The sequence below is a fragment of the Sceloporus occidentalis genome, unplaced genomic scaffold (assembly GCF_023333645.1).
Source record: "Sceloporus occidentalis isolate IW3139 unplaced genomic scaffold, rSceOcc1.0.p SCAF_4, whole genome shotgun sequence".
NCBI classification, from domain to species: domain Eukaryota; kingdom Metazoa; phylum Chordata; class Lepidosauria; order Squamata; family Phrynosomatidae; genus Sceloporus; species Sceloporus occidentalis.
This window is the reverse complement of record NW_028316984.1, coordinates 168994879-169018876: the sequence shown is the minus strand read 5'-3', so window position 1 is coordinate 169018876 and position 23998 is coordinate 168994879. Positions and strand designations below refer to the sequence as shown.

General features: G+C 40.7%; 1 protein-coding gene across 5 annotated transcripts in view; it reads left to right on the top strand.

Annotated features, from left to right (window-relative positions):
- The window catches only part of CEP128 (centrosomal protein 128), a 282591-nt gene that overhangs the window by 200886 nt on the left and 57707 nt on the right, over window positions 1-23998 (top strand). For all 5 annotated transcript variants that reach the window (XM_089522329.1, XM_089522332.1, XM_089522331.1 and 2 more), the window contains one exon: window positions 1833-1882. In XM_089522329.1, coding sequence (XP_089378455.1) covers window positions 1833-1882 — 50 coding nt within the window. The remainder of the gene's footprint in view (window positions 1-1832; window positions 1883-23998) is intronic.

Below are 23998 nucleotides of genomic sequence, written 5' to 3'. Positions count from 1 at the left end.
AAATCTAGACAAAGAGATCAATTCCAGATACACATTGAACCACCATTAGAAATAAAGGATTTAATCTAGGCAAAAATAGTTCAGTTTAGTTTATCTTGAAATTAGATTTAATGTTTCACTCTGATTTTTGTGATGCCTATGTTCAGCTAACATAATCTGGATTCAACCCATAACTTCCACTATACACAAAACTGTTGTAAAGACTTTTATTATACTTTATCACCTTTAATATGAATATATAAACCTGAAGCAGAAGATAATTCTTACAAAATGTTTTATGATGAGAGAAAAAGGTTAATATTTAGAGGCTGAAAAGGCGGCATGGATGTGAGCAAGTGAAGGAAATCTCACCAGTGAATGTGGCCAGTGACTGTGGGTCCTAGATGCTGGCTTTTTGTGAGGTTTTGCAGCTGAGATTCAGGGTAATAGGAAAGCTTAATGTCTTGGTATCTGCCATTGCTAAACTTCATCTGCCTGAACATGTGAGTTGAACCCTATCTTATATATAAGATTTTTGTCATATTCAGACGGTGTGGTATAATAATGAGATTGTTTGAGCATTTTATTGCAGAAACTTGTTTTCTACTTTCTCTGCTCTGGCTCAGACTTCATTCTACCTGATAAATATAGGCCATGGCCATATGAAAATTCCAGTTCCAGTTCCTTATGCTGTGATGAGTACTACAGTCCCACTTGGGGGCTCTTTAAGTTTGTCTCTCATTTCTTTTTCTTAACTGCAAAGGACATGTATTCTAATATGGATTTTAAGTGGTGTGTGGAGGTGTAATGTAAATTTGAATATTTTAGTGATTAAATATATGTTTACACACAGCTGTTTGGGGTTGGTGGATTAAAATAATCTAAATAAATAAATGACAAATATATTTTTCTCATTCCTGGCTACAGGGATATAGTCTCAACAATTTATATTTAGCCCACTTCCTATATTTTAAGTTATACTGAAGAAAATATAACTCCTGTGATTCTTGTTTTCACCCAAGAATGAAGTATTTACATCAGCTGTGCAAATATGTTTTGTCCTGTCTGTGGCCCTCCTTATACTTATCACCTCCTTCTTCCTCCTGTACCTTGGATCAACCATTAATCAGGAGTCAAGAAATAAGGAGAAAACTAGAAATGGAAAGGACAGCCATGAAAGAAATAGGCAAGATTCTAAATCGTAAAGATATACAGTGAGCACTAAAGTTACAATTGTCAAAGCTGTGCTCGTATCTGTCATAGAATGTCCACCTCTGGGTGGAAAGAGCTGTACAGTGTAATCTCAGCTGTTGAGAAGCTATGGAGAAAAAAACCTCCTAGTTGGAAACAGAGTACTGCAGTGAGTTTTGAAGCAGCAAGACCAATGTCTGGGGTACTGTAGTAAAAGGGCAGGCAACCAGGCGCCTTTCCAGATACTTTCGACTATAGTTCCCATTTCCCATGTTGGCTGGTGTGATGGGAGTTAAAATCTAAAAGATCTGGAGAGCACATTGCTTGCCTCTGTTGTGTGTATCAAAGGATAGGCCTGGTCCTTTATTATTGAGCAACTTCTTCAGAATATCGTGATGAGTAATTGAGGGACAAATTGTGTATCTTTCTTACAATGATAAATGTAGCTATTTTGGACGAAAGAATGAGATCAAACTAGTGTTCTCCTATTGCTGTTAGTGGCAGTAAGTTTCTTTTTGCGTTGTCTGACTGATATCATGAAATTGCTTTCTGCTTATTTTTAGTTCTGATAATTTATTTGTAACATTGACCATTTACATCCATTCATCAGGCATACAGTTTGCTCTGTCTTGAAATGTTCTGTATTTTTTTTTAATATACAGATCTACTGGAGAAGAGTCTCAGGAAAGAGGAAGAAATAGGTGATCTGCAGGTATTTTCACTAATTGCATTGTACTATCCTACTGCAGCTCAGTGGTGGAACATAACCTCTTCAGGTTGCAGGTAGCAGGTAAATCTCCACTATCTCTAGTTTACAGTCTCAGGAGAACAGGGGTGGAAGGTCTCTAGTATGAGATCCTGGAGAGATAGTACTTGTCTAGAGCTAGATGGATTGCTTCCCGGACCCTGCTTTTTCATCTTTGGAGATTAAACATGTGTTTTCACAGTTATGACTATCCACATTTGTCTCTTTCATGAACCAAATGTGGCTTGATTGTGATGATGCAGCTGCTAGACTAAGTGAGTTTTGGTTACTGACTGCCAGCCAATAATTTGATAATATAGACAATGTAACCAGCCTGTAGCATTTCACATGTGTTTTTAGAATTTGTTGTTTGTCTGATCTACACTGTATGTAACCACGACTGAGACACAAGCCATGTCTTCCCATGGTGTGGACAGCAGATGCAGCCCATCAGAAAAAGGTCTTCCCCACACAGCCAAAGCTGTACTTAGAGTGTCTATTTTGGAAGTATTTTTATATTGGTTACTTCATGTTGGTGATCCATATATCTCTGTGGAAAATACTCAGAACACTTTCTGGCTGGATAAAGTAAAGAATTGTGTTTATTTAAAAATATACTAATATTGTATCATGTTAGTAGGAGTGTGTATTCAGTAGAGAGTTCCTATTAAATTTATCTGGACTGTATATTGCTGGAGAAAACTGTCAGCATGCTTGCTTAAAATATATATAAAGAAATTCTGGGAGACCCTCATGAAAAAGTTTCATGACTTTGCAATATTTTGAGATTTGGGATTCACATCATCCCCATCCCAAGCTTGCTGTATTGGGTCTATATTGTTTTGTTTTGCTGTGTACAGTGAACCTACTGTATCGGCAGGTTAGCCATCTGCAGATTGGAGTTTGCACAGATCCTTCTGCCCCACCCCATATTAGCCAATGGTGACACACATCCATGGATGTACTGATGTGAGCAGGTGCACATTGCCACCCATTGTCTAATATGGGCTTGAGAGCCTACATTTTTTCCCATCTGTGGGAGAGGGGGAGCAGAACCAAACTCCTATGGATGGTAAGGATCCATTGTATGTTCACCTCATAAACTGCTGTGATCTAAAGACTAAGAAACTAAATTGTAAATTTAGTTACCAGGTCAAGTCTTTCCTCTTTCTTGAATGACACAGGCTTAGGTGAGCCACTGTTCTCAGCCTCAGACTCCCACTCGCATCTATACTATGGCTAGAATGGACATTACTGACCTACTTTAGAAGATAAACCAGTGTGGCAAGCATTCCATCCCCACCACTCTGACAAGTTAAATGGTATTACACAACACAACCAGAAATGGCATCATTTGAGGTCTCTTCTCTCATGAACTCAGTCCATCCACTGAGCATACCTTTGTTGAGTTGCTAAATATCAACCACCACCATCTTGCACATCTTACACAAATTTGCATGGAAATAAAATACTTGTAAAGTCCACAGTTTCTTAGTATATGCCATATATACATGACATAGTAAACATTGCCTGAGAATAGGCATCTTTTTCTGCACCATATAAGACTAAGGAGCAGTGTCACTTTTGAAATAGCACATTTTTAAAAAATGGACCACATTTTAAAAAATGTTGCTCAGTTAAATCAGGGTGTCCTCTAATCAGTTCAGTTCTGTCCACCAACAGATTAGGCACTGTTGTTGGAACAGATGTTCCCCAGGCCATGACAATATCCTTTGGTGCCATAGATTTCATCCAGCCTCATAAAAGTAGATTCACTCATGCAAAAGAATCCTTCAGATTTGCTCACAGTGTTGGATGATCTCTTGGAACAGTTTTGAGAGGGTGCAGAGAAAGTCTTGTTACATGAACAGAAGTATGTTTGCATGTTATTATAGGAAACAATATTGTTTGAAGTGTAATTGGCTGCACCTTCTAGCCCTATTGACAAATACTGTCTTAATATGCAGCATTGTCATAAGGATTACTAAGATGATGTTTATGAAGCAATCTAAGCACTTAAGAAAATGTTACATAAACATGAGGGAGTGGGTCCAGAATTGCACAGAGCAAGATTTCACAAAGTGGATGATCCCAGTGGAGCTGAGACATTTTCATTACCCTTACTCTGCAGCCCCCCCATATGCATCTAGAAGTTTGATTTTGAACAATGCTATTCAAACAGTGGTCTGTGGAGTGGTGCTGATCTGCAAGATACCAGTTGCTAGTTTACAACAATTTTCCTGGAAAGAAAAGAACATTTGAAACCAATGGGGCACCTATATGGCACTGGTCAGTGGCACATTATTGGAAAAAAATGCCATTCCTCAAAGTAACCTGAGAAGGGCTGCTCTAAAGGGTTGGGGAACCTCCCACTATATAATTGAACTGTAGGGAGAGGCGGGATATAAATAATTTATTATTATTATTATTATTATTATTATTATTATGAGATGTGAATGGCGGATACAGGTGGAAAGGGAGAATCAGTGAAATTCACTACTGCCTTCTTCTTCCAGCGAGGACTCTCCAGAATCTGTTCCCTTTGCCAAAGGAAGGAACCTTTTTCTTTACAGAGGTTCAGCTCTGTGTTTAACCTTGTTGTTAGGAAATGTGTGTGTGTGTGTGTGTGTGTGTGTGTGTGTCAGAGAGAGAGAGAGAGAGAGAGAGAGAGAATGTGCATGTGCTTTCAAGTTGTCTGTCCATTTATGGTGACTATATAAATTTCATAGGGTTTTCTTAGGCATGGAATACTCAGAAGTGGTTATGATGTCCCTTCCTTTGAAATATAGCCTACAGCAGCCAGTATTCATTGGCAGAAATATGCTTCATGTTTAAGTTATTCTTACAGTTTAATCTTTATACCTACCTTCTTCCATTCATTTTGGCCGTTGTTAAATACAGTATTAGAGAACTTTAAAATATTAGGGAAAGACTAGCAATTTCTCCACTTAATTTGGTAGGTTAAAAACAAACCCTATTTCCTTCATTTCATGTGATTTGTCTTGACCAACTGCCATATTCAGAGCTCTCTCCTGAAACTCCTCCAAGTTTTTGACCGACTTCTTAAATAATTCCAGCTGAGGTCTTATTAGCACTTAATGGAGCCAGGACAGTTATCCTAAATCTTTACAACATCAGTCCAGCTGAAAATAGTATTAAGCATCCTCCACCTCAACACATAATCAAAGCTTTTAAAATCCTAAAATTCTAATTCTTAAATCAGAAGTGCAGCTGTCTGCCCAGATCATACACCTATATGTTGTAGTTCTTCTCTGTTATTTTAAAAATACATAAGCATGTGGGAGATCAGGATTGTATTCGTCTGCCCCCATGGTGTGCTTGCCTGTTTCCTGTCTAACATGCATACAATTTTGCCATATAAAGTGCATGCTCAGGACACCTCAGGTATATATGCTTTGGGCTATATGTGGTTGTCCCTATATAAACAAAAACATATATGTTAACTTAATGGGTGGCTGTAATGGGCTTGTAGTGTACCATTGAACAATGCCAGATTTAATACAGATCACTACAAAACTCATCTGGGTTTCTCTTTCCACTGATGTTACTACAGGTTGGGTTTCCCATATCTAGAATGCTGAAATACTCCAAAATCCAAAATGTTTTTCATAGGTTGCTGTGATAGTGACACCTCTGCTTTTTAATGGTTCAGTCTACACAAACTGTGCTTTGTGCACTTTATTAAAAATCTTATGCATAAAATTACCTTCAGGCTACGTGTATAAGGTATATGTGAAATATAAATGAATGTTATGTTTATATACTTGAGTTCCATCTTCAAGATATACCATTAAGTTTATACAAATATTCCAAAATCTGAAAAAAATCCCAAACACTTGGTTCCAAGCATTTTGGATGAGGGAAACTCAACCTGTAATCCAGTGTAGGTACAGACTGGTTTTATCTGGAGGCCCTGTGGAGCACTAATAGTTAGTCATCCTTGCACTTCTTTAGTGCTGCCCCAGCTACTTCTACTGGTGCATTGCAAGGAATGTTGTTGAGGAGCATTTTTTCTTCTTGGTTGTTGTCCAGCAGCAATGGCTGAGTGCTCCATTGAGAACCTCACCAGCAGCCAAGGGGGAAAATGAACCAAATACTGAAGAAAACATATTTTAGGTCTAAGTCTAGAATATCTTGCAAGATAAATGTCCATAACAATCTTTTGAAACCAGAACTGGACAGAAATTTCAAGGGAAAGTATTCTATAAAAAAAGACAAACTTGTTTTGTTTAAGAGGTTGACCAAATACCCTAATGGATCTTTTAATCTCTACTTTTAGTGATTATAGACAAGATAAAATTAGCTTTGCGCTGTAATCTTTAGGGCTTGCTGTGCTGCCAAAGGGTAACCGGGGTCTTTCAGGCAATTAGGCTAGTAGTTCTCAAATTATTGTGCTGTAGGCTCTTGGGAGAGCAGAGAACTGAACCTAGTAAAATCTAGTTTCACTTTACTTTTAGTGATTATTAACTTTTATCACTTTGTTTTATCAGAAATGTGCAACTTAATTTTAAACTCAAATTTATAGCAAAATAAACCCTGCAAATAGGATGCTCTGGAAGTAATTTACGAGCCTGTAAAAATATTGAAGTCCAGCAACTGACTGGGTTTGTGATCACTGCATAAAACAAAAGCAGAGCTTCAGTGGTACTTTAATTCACTGTGATAATAAGGGCAAAGTGTCCCCATGAATAAAAGTGGGACATTCTTTATATCAATGAATTAAAATAAATTCCTTCACGTTATCTCTAGAGCTGCTCCACAGCTCAAGATAGGAGGCAAAAATATAAGCAAGCAAAAAAGACAGCCTTTAAAGCTTGAAAAAAACTATTTTTTTATTATAGCTCACAGAATCTCAGGGATTTGTGTGAAACTGCCCACACAATACTATTTTTTAATTTGCTTCTTCAATAACAGCACTGAGTAGAAATGAATGGTAGAATCTTTGGCACATTTGGTGAGGACACAGGAGAGAGTCTTCTTTGTGGCTGCCTGTGATGAACAAGAGATTTTAAAGCCCAGGCTTTAAGGAGATACAGTCTTTTGCTATAATTTCTGTTTAAAAGCACCTCTATTCCAAGGACTGTATCTGAGTTTAAAACTTGTGTGTTTTAAACAGAACTCTAGTTTAATTCTCTTTTACCCATTTGTGTTAATCGTTTTGTAATCATTCTTTACGTTGTGAACCACCTGAATCACAAGACAGCAGAAAGGTGGGATATAAAATAGCATAAAATAAATAGGTGGTGTTACACTCTCCTGTCAGAAAATCCAATTGTGGGTGCAAATGACAACTCAAAAGAAAGACAAAACCTGTCAAAAGCTAATATTTAAGGCTGTTGCAGTAGCTCAGAAAATACCACAACTTCCCCTAGACCTAGATCACAGCCATAAGGTTGTGAGTTCAATACCAGCCAGGGATTCAGGCTCGACTCAGGCTTGCATCCTTCTGAGGTTGCTAAAATGAATACCCAGCTTGTTGTGGGGCAATTAGCTTACATTTGCAAACTGCTTAGAGACTGCTCAGGTGGTAAGAAGTGGTATATAAATGAAGCTGTTATTGCTATTGCTAGATCTTTAAAAATATACCTTCAAGGACTTTAGTACAGCTTTGTCTGAACTGTCATTACTTTCTAGCATTTGGCCAAAATAAAGTGGAGGGGTTTTTTGTTGTTGTTGTTTTTGAAAACTCAGTGACTACATATGCACAGAAATTCTGTTTGCATTCTGAGCCAGAGAATGTCAAGTGGAAAACTATTTGAGATTTGTAATATGGTTAGGCATGACAATCTGGATGAATTTGTAATATATGTCTCTTGTAATAGCAGAGGTGAAATTATTACTCGTATTACATAACCCAAATATCATTACTCATACTATGTATTCAATGATTATGTATCATATTAAGGAGCTTCTTCTTTTTCCCTCTATGCTATTGCCACAGTAGCAACCAGAGAGGGGAAAGGTGGGTAAATTTAGCATATTTCCCCACACAACTTGTAGTCACAAAGCTACAAGGCCATCCAGAAATAGGGTGTAACAAAGCTGTTTTGCATGCGGAAGGTACTGCAAGTAAAGAAAGAAGAAGAAAAAAAGCTAAATGCGACAAATTCAGGGATTATTAACCAGAGATGTATTCAAGTCTATTATTATTATTATTATTATTATTATTATTATTATTATTAACCTTTATTTATAAAGCGCTGTAAATTTACATAGCGCTGTACATACAGTCTTTTTAATTAGCCGGTTCCCTGCCCTCAGGCTTACAATCTTAAAAGACACCACACAAAAGGAGAAGGGAGTAGTGGTGGGGAAGGGGATGAGGTCCAGCAGTTCCTCTCTACCTCCAAGGCCTGGACCAAGGCAAGTGGACTGGAGGGATTATTGCAAGTCTCAAGTTGAGTCTCAAATCCCTACCTTCAAGTTGAGTCTCCAGTCCTTCTAAGATACTTTCATGTCAAGTCTCAAGTTGAGTCTCAAGCCTGGTAGCCAACTTTTAAAAGAAAAGAAAAAGTGGAGCACGTTTCTTGGAGGTGAACAGCAAACATGTTAAGCAATGGGCTTGAAATGTGCGTTGTCGTCCACTTGGTATTATGTCCCCACTATATAACAGAGGAGCCTTCTAAAGCTTTTCAAAAGCCTTAGAAAGATTCTTCCACCTCAAACCCATTGCCCAACACATTGTTGCTGTTCTCCTTCAAGAAATGCATCCTGTGCTCTGGGGACTGATCTTGTCTGCTGCTTGAAATGAATTATACCAGCAAGTCAGTGGCTGAAAATATACAGGTAGCAAATTGTTTCAAGACAGTGTGTCATTTGTAGTAAAATCAAGTCCAAGTTGAGTCACTGAAGGGACTTGAGTCCAGGTCAATTGTCTCAAGTCTACATCACTATCATTAACCTTAAAGAAAACAACAGAAACTACAAATCAGTAATAACCGAAGGAGTATGCATACAAGTAAAACAATAGGTCCATGTGCAAGTTGGGCAAACATCCCCAGGAAAGGTGAGAAACCCATGTTCTAAAGGTGACCAGCCAAAGCCTGGGGATTGCCAGAAGTAGTGATACACAGCAAAAAGTGGGTGGGTGGGTCACACTGAGGTCCAGCCAGCAATGTCTAGCAACCTCATGGACAGGTCTGTGTATGGCCAGGCAAATCAAATTCGAAATCCCGTGAGAGCGTGGGTCTCACAAGACGACACTGAGTGATTTTCAGTAACAGTCATACATGAAGTCTTGCAATGGGGTTACTGACTCAAATGCTGGTGCCTGGCCTTGCTGTTCCAGCTGGACATAACAGAGATCCCCCTGGCTGCCTTAGGGTAGGTCTGGTGTTATCAGAACTGTTAAACAAGCTTGCGCTGGGAACCTGAGCATGTATATCAGGGGTTGGAATCATGCAGCCCTCTGTCATAGTCAAATGAGAATACTGGGAGTCACAGTTCAACAACATCTGGAGAGCAGAATGATTCCAGCCCTGCTTCTAGTTAAACAACCTCACAGTGGCATGAAGGAAGGAAAGGAGGAAGATGAGGTCAGAGTAAGCAGTGCTTTGAACAAATAGCAGTTTCAGGAAAGCTTGGCTAGAGCAGGCAGCAGTACAGTGGGAAACATAAGAACTAAGGATAAATGAGCAAGAGAAAAAAATGCAACTTGGAGGAAAGCTTAATTGATCTTATATAAGCTTTTTGGAGATCTTTTGTGGCTAAACAGTGGGATAAAAAACTTTAAATAAATACAGGAGGGGTTTAAGAAGAAGAGAGCCTGTACAAAGTTAGCTGGAAGGGAATAGGCTTGTTCTGGCATTTTGGATCTTGAAGGATAGTAGTCCAGAGAACAAGCTTGTCTGAAAGGTCAAAGAAGCAGCACTGCAGTGTGTGGGGAAGCTGAATCTGAACTTATTGGCTATATATTGACTCATGGGTATTTACTTTTGATCACTTTAGGGTACCATGAGGCAGGTTTTGAACCAGATTCATTTATGCACCTTGAAATGCAGATATATATGTTGAAAGCCAGTGTGGTGTAGTGATTTCAGCGTTGGACTACGACTCTAGAGACCAGAGTTCAAATCCCAGCTCAGTCATGGAAACCTATTGGGTGATTTTGGGCAGGTCACACTTGCTCAGCTTCAGGATGGCAGTGGCAAATCCCATCTGAAGAAACTTGTCAAGAAAACCTCATGATAGGTTGCTTTATGGTCTCCATAAGTCGGAAATGACTTGAAGGCACACAACAACAACAACGTAGAAAGCCAACCTTGTGGAAGCTATTCTTTCCAGAAAGTAGGTCCACGAAAAGTTACTTTTTGGACTGTATATAGCTCCTGGACTTCTCTAGCCAGTATGTCTGATAGTCACACTGGCCAGGATATTCTGGGAATTGGTTTTTTTAAAAATTCTAATTTTTGTTAGGTCTGATACGACACAGTATGTAAGGAAATCATGTAGCAGCTTTGAGACTTACTGAAAGAAAGAAGTTGGCAGCATGAGCTTTCGTAGACTTCAGTCTACTTCCACAGAAGCATTTTGTCTAAATGCATTTAGACTGAAGTCTACAAAAGCTCATGTTGCCAACTTCTTTCTTCCAGTTAGTCTCAGGGTGCTACAAGACCTCTCTATGTACTGATTCTACAGACTAACACGGCTATATGTTTGAATTCTGCAATGATAGGACACAGTTTCTCATGTGGGTTATGACAATTTTAACCATGTCAAGACAACTTTTCTTTTTTAGAAGTTTATAATAATGGGGCTGAAATTACTGCAACCCTGTGAGAAGCTACTTCACTAAAACGCTTTGTGAAGTAGAGCAGCTGACTTTTAACTTGTACCATCAAGCATCTACCATACCAACAGGCATACATGTGAATTGGGCTTTAGGCTGGCTGTCTAGAAAGAAAATCTTTGTGCTGTTCTCAGAAATATGACATATAAAGCACTCAAGTCTACAGGAAAGAAAAATTGGCAGGATATTGCTGCTGATGATAGTATTTGCTCCAGAAAGTTCAGTCATCATGCCAACTTTGGAAAAGGAAGAATGGTTGTGTTATGTCTAGTTTGGAAAGTTTATGTTTAAGTGTGGCATATGAACCTGTTGTATATGTATAAAAAGATGTTGGTGTTTATCAGAAGTGAAGAAATCTGGATTTATTCTTTTTGTGCTCTTTTTATTAAAAACCTTTTTTAAAAAAAAAAAAAAAACCATTTCTTCCCTTCTCCAATGCTGTTGAAATTTTCTGAGATAGTAAAGAAAGAGACCAGCAGAGGGAGCTTGTGCTCCCTGCTTGATCCTGCAAAACTGTTTTGCTTATGCTTTGTGGGAAAAGAGAAGCATGGCTTCTTTTTACTGCTTGGTACTACCAGTTAGCTATTTTTAAAAGACACACTTTTTGCTTTTCTTTGAGCAGTATAGTAGTAGGCAAAGTGCAGTTTTAAGCAGGGGAAGGGAGCAATGTAAACAGATAAATCTTTTCTTGCTTTCTGCTAAGCTTAACCTATGTGACGATTACTGTGTGCAGGTGGGTACAACTTGAAATGACAAGTTGCCCAACAAATTTGAATCTTGCAAATATGAGTCAGATTGTCTCCTCTTGTTCCAACTCCCTGCTGGTTTTAATTTTTAGACTCCTGATTTTGATTCATTTCCTTCTAAGGGAATGAACTGAGGCGGTACTAACAAAAAAAAATCTGCATTATTAAAATAATTATAATGTGATACTGTAATTCAGTGGGTTCAATAGGTTCTTATTCCCCAGTGAGTAAGTGAGAGTCAGTGCAGTGTAGTGATTTGATCATTGGACTAACACTCTGGAGCCCAGTGTTCAAAATACTTATTTACCCACATAAACCCACTGGGTGACTTTGGACAAATCTCAGAGGAAAGCAAAGACAAACCCCTTCTGAAGAAATCTTGCCAAGAAAGCCCTGCGATAAATTTATTTTAGGGTCACCATAAGTCAGAAACAACTTGAAGGCACACAATAAGACCAATCTAACTAAAAAGATTGCATGTACAGCGCTGTGTAAATTTACAGCGCTTCATAAATAAAGGTTAATAATAATAATAATAATAATAATAATAATAATAATGAGTGTCCTTAGAATTGTGACCTTTCACATTCTGTTTGCAAAATTATCACTTTTTTTTAGTGATAGTGCACTACTGGCACACTTCTGTTATAGCAGGGGTGGGGAAACATGTTGTGGAGACATTCCAGATGTTCTTGAACTGCAACTCCCAACATTCCTTATCGTTGGCTATGCAGGGTAGGGCTGATAGGAATTGTATTTTGACAACAACTAGGGGGCTGCATACTCCCTGCTGCATATGAGGAGAAGATATATGAGCACAGCTACATATTTCAAATATTATAAATGTAAATGAAACTAGCCTGAAGTACCTTTGATGCACATTAACTGTATTTCCTTTCCTGATATGCTTACTGGATTGATTTTTTTTTTAAATGGTGGGTTATTTTTAAAATGGATATGCTTCAAATACTTTGCTCTGGTTTTTTTACATAATGCAGTGAACCCACTGGAGATTAAACTAATTCATTCTAACAAATATAACACAACATTGGTGGCAACTGCCATTCTAGCCACTCTAATCTGCAAATTGGCTCTATTTTTCACTTGATAAAAATGGCCATTCTTATTAGGTTTCATTATGCAGTAATTGGAAATTCTAGAACTCTGCTTTCAATGCTGGCATGCTTGCATAAAAAGATACAGTATTGAAGAACAAAGTAGTTTTTTGCCGTCTTTATCCTTTCTCCACTGTAAGACATCTGGGCGACACTTTTCTTCTTTCAGATATGAAACAAAACTGAGACTAGTCCATCAGTCTTTGAAGTTTGGTTTCAACTAGGGCCAATTTCCATTATTTATTTAGAAAGCTAAATGGCAGTCTTAAAATAGTGCATAACTCAGCAAGCACTGTTTAAGGTATCAGCAGAAATATTCTCATTTAAAAGGCTGCACCCAAAATTATATATAAAGGTGGTGGCACAGTGTAACCATAATGTAAAAAATCAGCCACGGCTGGCTACCCAAACTGAGTGAAGATGGGGCCAGAAGAACTTTTTTTGGAGGAGTACTTCAAAATCTTGGTGCCAGAGTAGAAAAGGCTGTGCCCTTCTTGGCCACCTATAATATTTCTGATGGTAAAGGTGTGTGCAGAGCAATATCTGCTGAGCTTAATGCCACTCAGAAGTCATGTATGTTGGTCTAAAAAGGGCTAAAACCCATTCTGCTGCCTCTCAAAGCCCCCAGGCAATTATTGCTACTTGCCTGAGAATGCAAATATAGGGACATGAGATAAAGATAGTGGGCCATGTTCAGCTTGAATTACAGGTTTTCTGTCAAGTCTGGTAGGCTACCAAGTTCAGAAATTCAAGCTTCAATAGTTATAACGCAATAAACCTTTATTCGACTCTTATCCAACAGAACTCGCCATAGGAACTTTCTTTGGTCCTATCGGGAGGCAATACGTGCAGCGAAGAGATCCTTCTTCTCTGCACGTATTGCTTCTGCAGAGTCCCATCCAGCAGAGCTGTTTAGGGTGGTGAGGGAGCTGACGCAGATGTCCACTGCGCCAAATCCTTTACTTAAGCCGACGACATCCTGCTGCGATGCATTTAATAACTTTTTTGTAGATAAAATCTCTCAGATAAGAGTCGACTTAGACGCCAATATTTCAACAGAAACCATAGAAGAGGTGTCCAGCGACTCCGTCGATGAAGTTATTCTGGATCAGCTACAATCTGTGAGTACCGATGACATGGACAAGCTCCTTGGTAGGGTGAGGAAAACAACTTGCCCTCTTGACCCTTGCCCATCATGGCTGGCCGTCCGGGGGGGACGCATTGAGGAAGTTCCTTATGGATATCATCAATGCATCCTTCAGGGAAGGACATATTCCATCTTGTCTGAAGGAAGCGGCTGTTAGGCCGCTTCTGAAAAAACCTTCCCTTGACCCCCTGGATATGAATAATTACGGGCCAGTCTCTTTAGTACCATTTTTGAGCAAGGTGATCGAGAGGGCGGTTGCCCTTCAACTCCAAGCTGTCTTGGATGAAACAGATTATCTAGACCCATTTCAAACTGGCTTCAGGACAGGCTTTGGGGTTGAGACTGCCATGGTTGCCTTGACCGACGATCTGCGTCTGAGCATCAACAGGGGTAGTGTGACCCTGTTGGTGCTCCTAGACCTTTCAGCGGCTTTCAACAGGATAGATCACGGCATCCTCTTGGACCGCCTGAGGGGGTTAGGTATCAGAGGCACTGCATTGCAGTGGTTCCGGTCCTTCCTCTCGGGCAGGTCCCAGAGGGTGCTGCTCAGGGACAGCTGCTCCAGTAAAAGGGAGCTCACCTGTGGGGTTCCACAGGGTGCTATACTGTCCCCGATGTTATTTAACATCTATATGAAGCCACTGGGTGAGATTATTCGGCGTTATGGAGCTGGGTGTTATCAGTATGCTGATGACACCCAGATCTATTTCTCCGTGTCTTGTTCGTTGACCTCGAATTCTAATGGCATCTCCTCTCTCAGTGAATGTCTCCGGGCGGTAATGGGCTGGATGAAGAAAAACAGATTGAAACTGAATCTGGACAAGACGGAGGTGCTCACAGTAGCGGCCCCAAAACCAAGAATTGGGTTGCAACCTCTAGTCCTGGATGGGGTCACACTCTCCTCTAGTGACTGTGTTCGCAGTCTGGGGGTGCTCCTTGACTCATCGCTCCTGATGACAAATCAGGTAAACGCGACAGTCAGGAGCGCCTGTTATCAGTTTCGGCTGATACGCCAACTGCGCCCTTTTCTGGAAGTAAGGGATCTCGAGACTGTTGTACACGTGCTGGTAACCTCACGTCTAGATTTCTGTAATGCACTCTACATGGGGCTACCCCTGTGCTTGATTCGGAAACTGCAATTAGTGCAGAACATGGCAGCCAGAGTAGTGTTAGGAACATCGAGGAGGGACCATATTACTCCAGTATTAAAGTCCCTCCACTGGCTGCCTATTAGTTTCTGGACCCAGTACAAGGTGTTGGTTATCACCTTTAAAGCCCTGAATGGCTTGGGTCCAAACTATCTCAGGGACCGCCTCCTCCCATATAACTCTGATCCTCTGGTAGGAATTTGCTGCAGCCTCAAAGATCTAGGCTTTCGGCTACCTCCCAGAGAGCTTTTTCTGTTGTTGCCCCCAGATTATGAAATGACCTGCCGGATGAAATCCGTCAGTTGACATCTTTAGACAGCTTTAAAAAGGATGTCAAGACGGTTCTCTTCCCACAGGCCTTTCCTGGATAGATAAACCCAGCCTCAGGAACCCTCTTCTCATGAGAGTCCCCAAGGTCCTCCCTGGAAATCTAAGTAGAATGCTACCGCAGTTTACTGTTTTATCTTGTTTTGTTTTGTAATAATGTGTATGTGTTGATGTTGTTTGAATTTGTTGGTTTTAATTATAATTTATTTAATAACTTTTTAAGGGGGGGGAGGGAAGTAGATTTTGATGTATGATGTATTGTATTTTATTATTGTTAGCCGCCCCGATTGACCTCAAAGGCTCGGGATATATATAAATAAATAAATAAATAAATAAGTATTATTATTCAGTAACTGTATGACAGAACATTTCAGAGATGTTCATTGTCAGAACTGAATAACAAACATTAACACTGGCCCTTTACTGATGGGCACCCTAGTACGTACTCTGTATGTACTAGGGTTGCCTGGGGGCATGTCTTCTAGACACCCCCAACCCTAGTACATACAGAGTATGTACAAAATGGCAGCACCCATTCTATATGGGCGCCGCCATTACGACATCATAGCCGTGCCGCCTCCAAACGGTGCGGCGCGGACGTGACGTCCTGGAGCCATGAAGGGCGCCTGTGCTGCCCTTTCCGCGGCACCGGAAGGAGCTCCATTTTGGAGCTCTTTCTTGGTTTTGTGTCGCTGGCGCAGCCTTTACACGGCTGCGCCAGCAACACAAAGAAGAAAAGGGCCGACTGGCCCCTTTCTCCCTTTCCCCGCCATGTTGGGTTGTCCTTGGGGTTTGAAGCCCCAAGGACACCCCTTTCCAGGCCACAGGGAAGCTGTGGCAGCTGAGGCCCCGATCCGTCGGGGAAAGGGGCAGGTACAGGCCACCCCAAAGGTCGGTCTGTAAACCGCCACTGACTATTAAACTTTAGATCGTTTCAAATTAATGGCAGGCTTAATTCTCATTCATTATATTTAATAAACACATTTGTCTCTCTTGTTCTCATACCACCCCTTCTTTGTTGTTATAGCTAGATCCTTTTCACAGAAGCAGCCTTGAACAAGTTTGACTCATGGTTGCCTCGTCTACAGTACTATCTCAACCCTTGATCACCATGTCTCAGCAATAGCTGTTTCTACTGTATAACCCACCACCATCACAACAACTTCCCAACATTTTATGGTAGGCAAGGTGCATATGAAACTCCTGACAGTTGCTCAGGTCTGTATTTCATATAAATATCTTGCATGTAGGCATTTATACCTGTACAAATCCTCATGTCTACAGCACCTGCCTTTGCTGCTATTAGCTGGGCTCCCCAGCTGTAATATACACTAATGGTGGTTTCAAAACTGATTGAGTATTAACAATTTGTGTTGCGTTCTGTAAAACAAAACAAAACACAATTTATGTTGTGTTCTGTAGGAATCTGCTTGCTGTAAGCTCTCTCTTATTCCCTCTGTTTGCAACAAAACCCAGTATTCTTGCTCCAGACAATTTTTTTCATACTTAGAAAGCACAAAGTGGTGTTGGTTGTATCTTTTCTTTTTCTGCTCAATAGCAGGGCAAGAGATATGCAGGCCTTGTTTCAATGCAAGGCTGTTTTCTGAGCTTTTCCATCTTTCCCAGTGAGATGGCTGGGCCAGTGGTAAAACACCTAGAAATTTGTTTCTTGATTGGCACTCCCATATATACACATCACACCCAGAACACCTCTCAAACAGAAAGCCTAACTGGATGTTATTCTTCTAAATTCCTTATGCAGAACTACCCCCCCCCCCCTTTTTGTTTCGGAAAGGAGAAATGCTGCCCTATTTAGACATCACAAACCACATCACTCAGAAAGAAAGCATGAAGCTTTCAAACCCATTGGGCTTTAACCAGAAGTCAACTGTGGTGTGAGAACATGAGAGCCTTGCATCCCTATCACATCTAGCACCATTAAAATATTTACGTGATTGTTAATGGAGGGAGTACGAAGCAAATTGTTTGCATGTACAGTGGGACCTTGTTATCCACTGGCATTTGGTTCCAGGATCCCCCGTGGATAACAAAATCCGTGGATGCTCAAGTCCCATTAAATATAATGGCAGAGCAAAATAGTGTCCCTTAAATAAAATGGAAAATCAAGGTTTGCTATTTGGAATTTATACTTTTTAAAAAAATATTGTCAAGCCATGGATGCTTGAATCCGTGGATAAAAAAAATCCGTGGATAAGGAGGACTGACTGTACATATTCATGTGTGCTCCTCCTGTTGAATAATATTTAAGGAGTTACTTCTTATAACATCTGTAGAATGTTTGGAGAAGTCTTTGTTTGCATGAAAAGGCCTTATGATTTTATCTTGTAACTTGTCCTTCATGTATATTCTGATGTTGCTCCTGCAGTTTACATGAGTTTGGCTCCAACTGTTTAAGCCAAACTTGGATCGTTTGTGGCCCTTTCTTATTACCTGTCTGATTTTACTTCCAAACGATATTCTTCTTGAACCAATTTTTGAGTTCTTTGTTGGATATGTAAAGCTTTCTAGTGAGCGGCATAAGAGCAGGACAGCTTACCTTTCTGTTTCATCATTTGTTCATAAACCAACTAACTTTTCCATGTAGATCACAAAACAAAACCCAGCTTGTTATAAAATAAGGGCACGCATATACACAGCAATTATGTTCATAAATCATTTTACATAAACCTTTGTGGGCTTGAATCTACTTTATCTTATCTGTGAACTCTTATCCTCCATCAGTACAAATGCTTATACCTCCAGTGATATACACATATATGTACATAGCTATTTACTATGAACAGCAGCAGCAGCAGCAGCAACAACAACAACAACAACAACAACATGGTTTTATGACACGTTAAAAGCTAACAGATGTAATACAATAAGTCTGTTAAACTTTACATTGTCTCAAGACTCTCTTGTTTTTACCCTGAAGATGGAAGTATTACTGAGCCACCCACGCAACAAAGACAAAGGGCTCCTCTGCTGAGCAATATAATGTCTCCTTCGATAATTTTCTTGCTTTTAGTCAAAACTTTCTAGCCCCAAAAGGAATGCTTGGTTAACCTCTGTATATTAAACCAGCAAAAATATACATTAGTACATAATTGGGAGAATAATCTATTTAACTTCATCCCCCTGTCTTAAATGTGAAGGTCTAAAATTGTTCTAAAAGCAGCATGTGACTTAGTGTCAGAATTACTATAGTGTATTGAGTTCCATATAAACAGATACCAACCCACTTGACAAATTCCTTAGTTGCCTACACTGTAGGAAGGGCATTCATGACCAAAGACTAGTGTGTAAATTTACCACCTGTTCTCCTTGTTATATGAAGCGTTGCTAACTTCAGTACTTCCTGCCGAAGCATCCTGTGAAAGGAAGGTGAACCCACAGTACACTTCAGGCTGCTAATATTAGGCGTGGAGATTTTCTTTTTAATGTTTTAATCTTTGTTTCAAAAAACAGTTCTGGTTTATCAAGGAACTGGGGGCAGGGATTCTTTTAAAAAACAACTTTGATCAATATTCTGATGTGGGAGGTCACATTTGATAGTGGACAGAACTAGTTATTATTTTTGAAGATTTACAAATTATATGGTGGTGATTTTTTTTGTTCAGAAATAACATTTCTGTTTGTGAATCTTAATCTTTTCTGTAATATATATATTACATTTTCAAAAAATGTAATATAAAAAAAAACCACATTAGGGCTAAAATCCAAGCTTGGAAGATTTGCTTTTCTAGCTTCAACTCTCAGAATTGCCAAAGCAAGGAAGCAGTACTAGATGGGGGGAGGGGGGATGGAGACATAGGATTTTATTTTATTTTATTATTCTTTGAGTTCTAATTGAGGGGAATAATAATTCATCTTTTATCTTGTCTTATGATAAAGCCTATGTCTGTAAGTATAATATTTGTAATTGACAGCTGGTTTGTCTCAGTAGATCTTCAGCTCAGAATTATGACCTGCTCTTCTTCAGAGCCATTAACCACACAGGTCCTTCTTTCTTTCCAAATGCGTGAGCTGTTCTGCATGTCCTCTATTGAAGACCCTCAAATTGGATTATCTTGGTCACATTACCAGGCTGAATTCCAAGGCAATTGAACCCAATTCACACCAAATGCCCTGCCAGCGATTCCTCTTTGTCTTTGGTCACATGATGACTCTTGCTACCATAAACATACAAATAACCTCACAAGACTTCCATAAATGAGAGCAGAGGGAATGTTTCCAGCTTTTCCTCCTGTTTTCATTTGCAATTCCTTTATCCAAAATGAAATTACCACAGGCCTAGTTCTTCAAAGAAGCGTGCTGCAGTTGTAGTAGGAGTTTGTCTAAAGTTATAAAGAGGAATGAATGATAAAAGAAATGTGGATTAGAAATGGTCATTCTTCACAGATGGAGGTGAGCAAATTGAATGAAATGGTAGGAAAGCATTCAGGCACACAGTGTTTGAGGCTACAGATTTAGACACATTGAAATGGGATAGGAGAGAAAAGGCCTGCCATTGGGAATATTTAGACATAAACCAAAAAAACTGCTGTGTATTTTTAAATGAATTTGCTGTGCTTCTTTTCCTCACAGAAGAATTATCAGTATATACATACAGTGTATACTATACTGTGTACAGTATTGTGTGGTTATTTCCTTTGTTGTTGTTGCTGTTGTTGTTGTATTCCTTCAAGTTATTCCAATTTATGGCAACCCTAAGGCTTTCTTGGCAAGTTTCTTTAGAGGAGAGTTGCCATTGCCATTCTCTAAGACTGAGAGAGTGTGACTCATCTAAGATCACCCAGTGGATTTATATGACTTGAATCATTTCTATGATTCAAACTCGGCCTCCAGAGTCATAGTTCAACACTCAAACCACTACACCACGCTGGTTGCAAACCTTTTTACTACATTAATTGCATACTGAGCAACCCATGATTAGGTCAGTTTCTTTCATGTGTACCCTCTGCTTAGAAAGTGATAAACATGATTAACATGACAATGGCTTCTCTGTCTATTTACAGTCTCAGCTGCTGTTAAGGCAGTAGGCAGCATTTATCACAAATAATGGATAAGGGAGCCAGTGTAGTGTCATGGTTAGATTATTGGACTGAGAGATGGGAGGTTCAGTTTTTAGTCTGTGGTGGGGCATGAAATTCCTTGGGTAAGTCACTCTGTCTCAGTCTGATCAGTGTAGTAACATGGTTGTTAAAGATTAGAGAAAAGGCAGGATATACATATAATTATTAAAGTATATTTTATCTCTGCTCTGGCACATAGATGCAAATGATTTCCTTTCACAGCTACTGTATACCAAAGACAGAGAGGAGAGCAAAGGCTAGCTAGGTAACCCTTGTTCAGTGCTGTATAAACTGGGACGAGGAAACAACCGTGAGCTCTCCTCAGCATATTTGGCATGACTGTAAGGCAGAGATCAGATGCCTCTGTTGCTGCCCCCAATGTACAACAACTACTCATTATGTTCGTCAAGAACAGACTGTGTTTAGTTCAAACTATGGTTTACTGAGGCAAACCAAGATAAAACTGGGATTTCTCATCCTGGCTTGTTTCAGTGAGCATTCATTTAAAGCACCCTTAGTTCCCAGTTTAGATGGAATAATAAATGACCAGATTGTTGAATTGAGCTATTTCCAAGCAGCATACTGCTGCCAGCCTCTGCAACTCCCTTCCCAGGGAGGCTAGACTGGTTGCCTCTGTCCTGTTCCTCTGTTGGCAGATGAAAACTGAAAGTTCAGGCTGGATTTTGGGACCTGCTTATTTGCGAGGAGAGGTCTTTAAATAGTGTGCCACTCTATTTTTATTTCTTGCTTTTGCAGTGGACATGTTTTAAATAGTTTTTTAATTCTACAGATAGTCTAATGGTATTTTAGCAATAACATTTTGTATGTCTTTACCTATATATGCTTTTGTTTGTAATTTTTAAAATTTTTGTAAGGTGTTTTTGAGTCCAGATCTAGGGGAAATGATGGGAGATACATGTCTAGATGAGAGAGGTGGGGGTGGGGAGGGCTTGGCATCATGTGGCTTGCAGGCTGCATAGGAGTCCAAAGATGGTTTTGGAGCCTGTAGATCTCTGGAAACCCCCTCCTCCCACTAAAGAAAGATGTGTCATTCCTGCTCATGGGTGGCAGTTTTGTGTTTGGAGACCTTAGCAATAGCATTTACATTTCTATACTGCTTATCAGTGAACTCAGCACTCTCTAAGCAGTTTACAATCTGTAAGCCAATTGCCCCCAACAAGCTGGGTACTCATTTTATGACAGGATGGAAGGCTGAGTCAGCCTTCGAGCCTTGGGATGGAACTCACAATATTGTGGTTCAAGTACCAGCATTTAACCATTGTGCCCCCAGGGCTTGATAGACTTGTACCATCTCAGCTCCCAAAACATCAAGAAACAAAATCAGAAGTTGATTTTGCCTGCACTGTAGGGCTGTCACTGAGAAGAGGGGCAGGCCTGTTCTCTGCTGTCCCGGTGGGTAGGACCAGGTCTAATGATGTTAAGTTACAGGAGGGAAAGTGTGTGTGTGTGTGTGTGTGTGTGTGTGTGTAGTTTTTGCAGAAATAATAAGAAAGTACACATAATTATACATAGAACATATATTTAAAACACACATTTAGATTTACATATAATTATTATAGATAATAATAGAATAGCAAAGTATTATAAAAAGGAATAAAAAGAGAGGAGGGGGAGGAAAAATATAGAAAAAGAAAATAGAACACACACACACACACACACACACAAACACACACACACACCCTTAACCTACCACTCTACTGCATTGTTTGGCTTCCTGTTCATCTACCTAGTACAGGGGTAGGCAACCTTTTGGAGCTGGGGGCCGGGTTGGTGTCCCTCAGACAAGTCGGGGGGCCGAAGCCGGGGGTGGAGCTTCCACCCTCCGGGGCAGGGCTGCATGCTAGGGGTGGAGCCTCCACCCTCTGGGCCGTAGCCACCCTCCAGGGGCGGAGCCTCCACCGAAGCCCTGCAAGGAGGAGGAGGTGTGTGCCCGCCCTCTCCTCCTCGGTCCCTTTCTGGACAAACACCCCCAACCTGCATTCCAAAACACACACAACAGCACAGTTGTGCATTTCACATGGCTTTACTTAACATGGCCTCTTGCATATTTCAGAGGCTTATTCCATAACCAAACCCCTTGGGTTTAACACTTAGCATGGTTTAACATGGCTATGCATATTGAACATGTCAAGGTGGTTTCACCGTTCTTGCACCAAGTGTACTTCTCAGAAGTGTGTACTTGGTCAAGGGACTTTGGTTTTTCTTCACTGCGCATGGGTTTGTAAAAATCACAGCAATTTACATTGGCCTTGCCTCAGAGGCTTTCTGATATCAATATCACCATTAAAGAACCAAAAACACACAGAAAAGGCACTTTGGAAAGTCACACTCTCTTGGCTTCAGAAACAGTGCGTGCATGCCTCTCAAGCTGACTCATATCATCATCATCATCATCATCACCACACTATCATTGTCAAAGCAAGGGAGACTTGTTAGCATTAAAAGCAAACAAAACACACTTTGCAAGGTGACACTCTCTCAGCTTCTGAAACAGTAGTTGCATGCTTCTCAAGCTGACTCATCATCACCATCACCACACTATCATTGTCAAAGCAAGGGAGACTTGTTAAAAGCACACAAAACACACTTTGCAAGGTGACACTCTCTCAGCTTCTGAAACAGTAGTTGCATGCTTCTCAAGCTGACTCATCATCATCACCACCACACTATCATTGTCAAAGCAAGGGAGACTTGTTAGCATTAAAAGCACACAAAACACACTTTGGAAGGTGACACTCTCTTGGCTTCAGAAATAGTGCCTCCATGCCTCTCAAGCTGGCTTATATCATCATCGTCATCATCAATATCATCATCATCATCATCACACTATCATTGTCAAAGCAGGGAGACTTGTTAGCAATTAAAAAGAATGCAAAATAAAACAAAAAAACCCATGTGGCCTCTGGCCACTCACCACCTTCTCCTCTTCCTCCTCCTGCTGCCCCCATCTCCTCTTCCTCCTCTTCCTCCTCCTGCTCTTCCTCTCTCCTCTTCCTCCTGCTGCCCCATCTCCTCTTCCTCCTCCTGCTGCCCCCATCTCCTCTTCCTCTTCTTCCTCCTTCTGCTGCCTCCTCCTGCTCTTCCTCCCTCCTCTTCCTCCTCCTGCTGCCCCATCTCCTCTTCTTCCTCCTTCTGCTGCCTCTTCCTGCTCTTCCTCCCTCCTCTTCCTCCTCCTGCTGCCCCCATCTCCTCTTCCTCTTCTTCCTCCTTCTGCTGCCTCCTCCTGCTCTTCCTCCCTCCTCTTCCTCCTCCTGCTGCCCCATATCCTCTTCCTCTTCTTCCTCCTTCTGCTGCCTCCTCCTGCTGCCCCATCTCCTCTTCCTCTTCTTCCTCCTTCTGCTGCCTCCTCCTGCTCTTCCTCCCTCCTCTTCCTCCTCCTGCTACCTCCATCTCCTCTTCCTCCTCTTCCTCCTTCTGCTGCCTCCTCCTGCTCTTCCTCCGGCGGGGAGGTCCGCGCGGGGAGGTGGGCGCCGGTCTTCATCCTTTGCCTCCTCCACCCCAGGCCGCGCGGCCCTCCTCTTCTTCCTCCGCCGCCATTTTCTTTTTCAAAATGGCGGCGAAGTCTCGCACGACCTTTCCCGTCCTGGGAAAGTTCACGCGAGACTTCGGCTGCCATTTTGAAAAACAAAATGGCGCCCGGAGCGGCGCGGAATCGGCGGCAGGACTGCGCGGGGGCTGGTAGAAAGACCTCA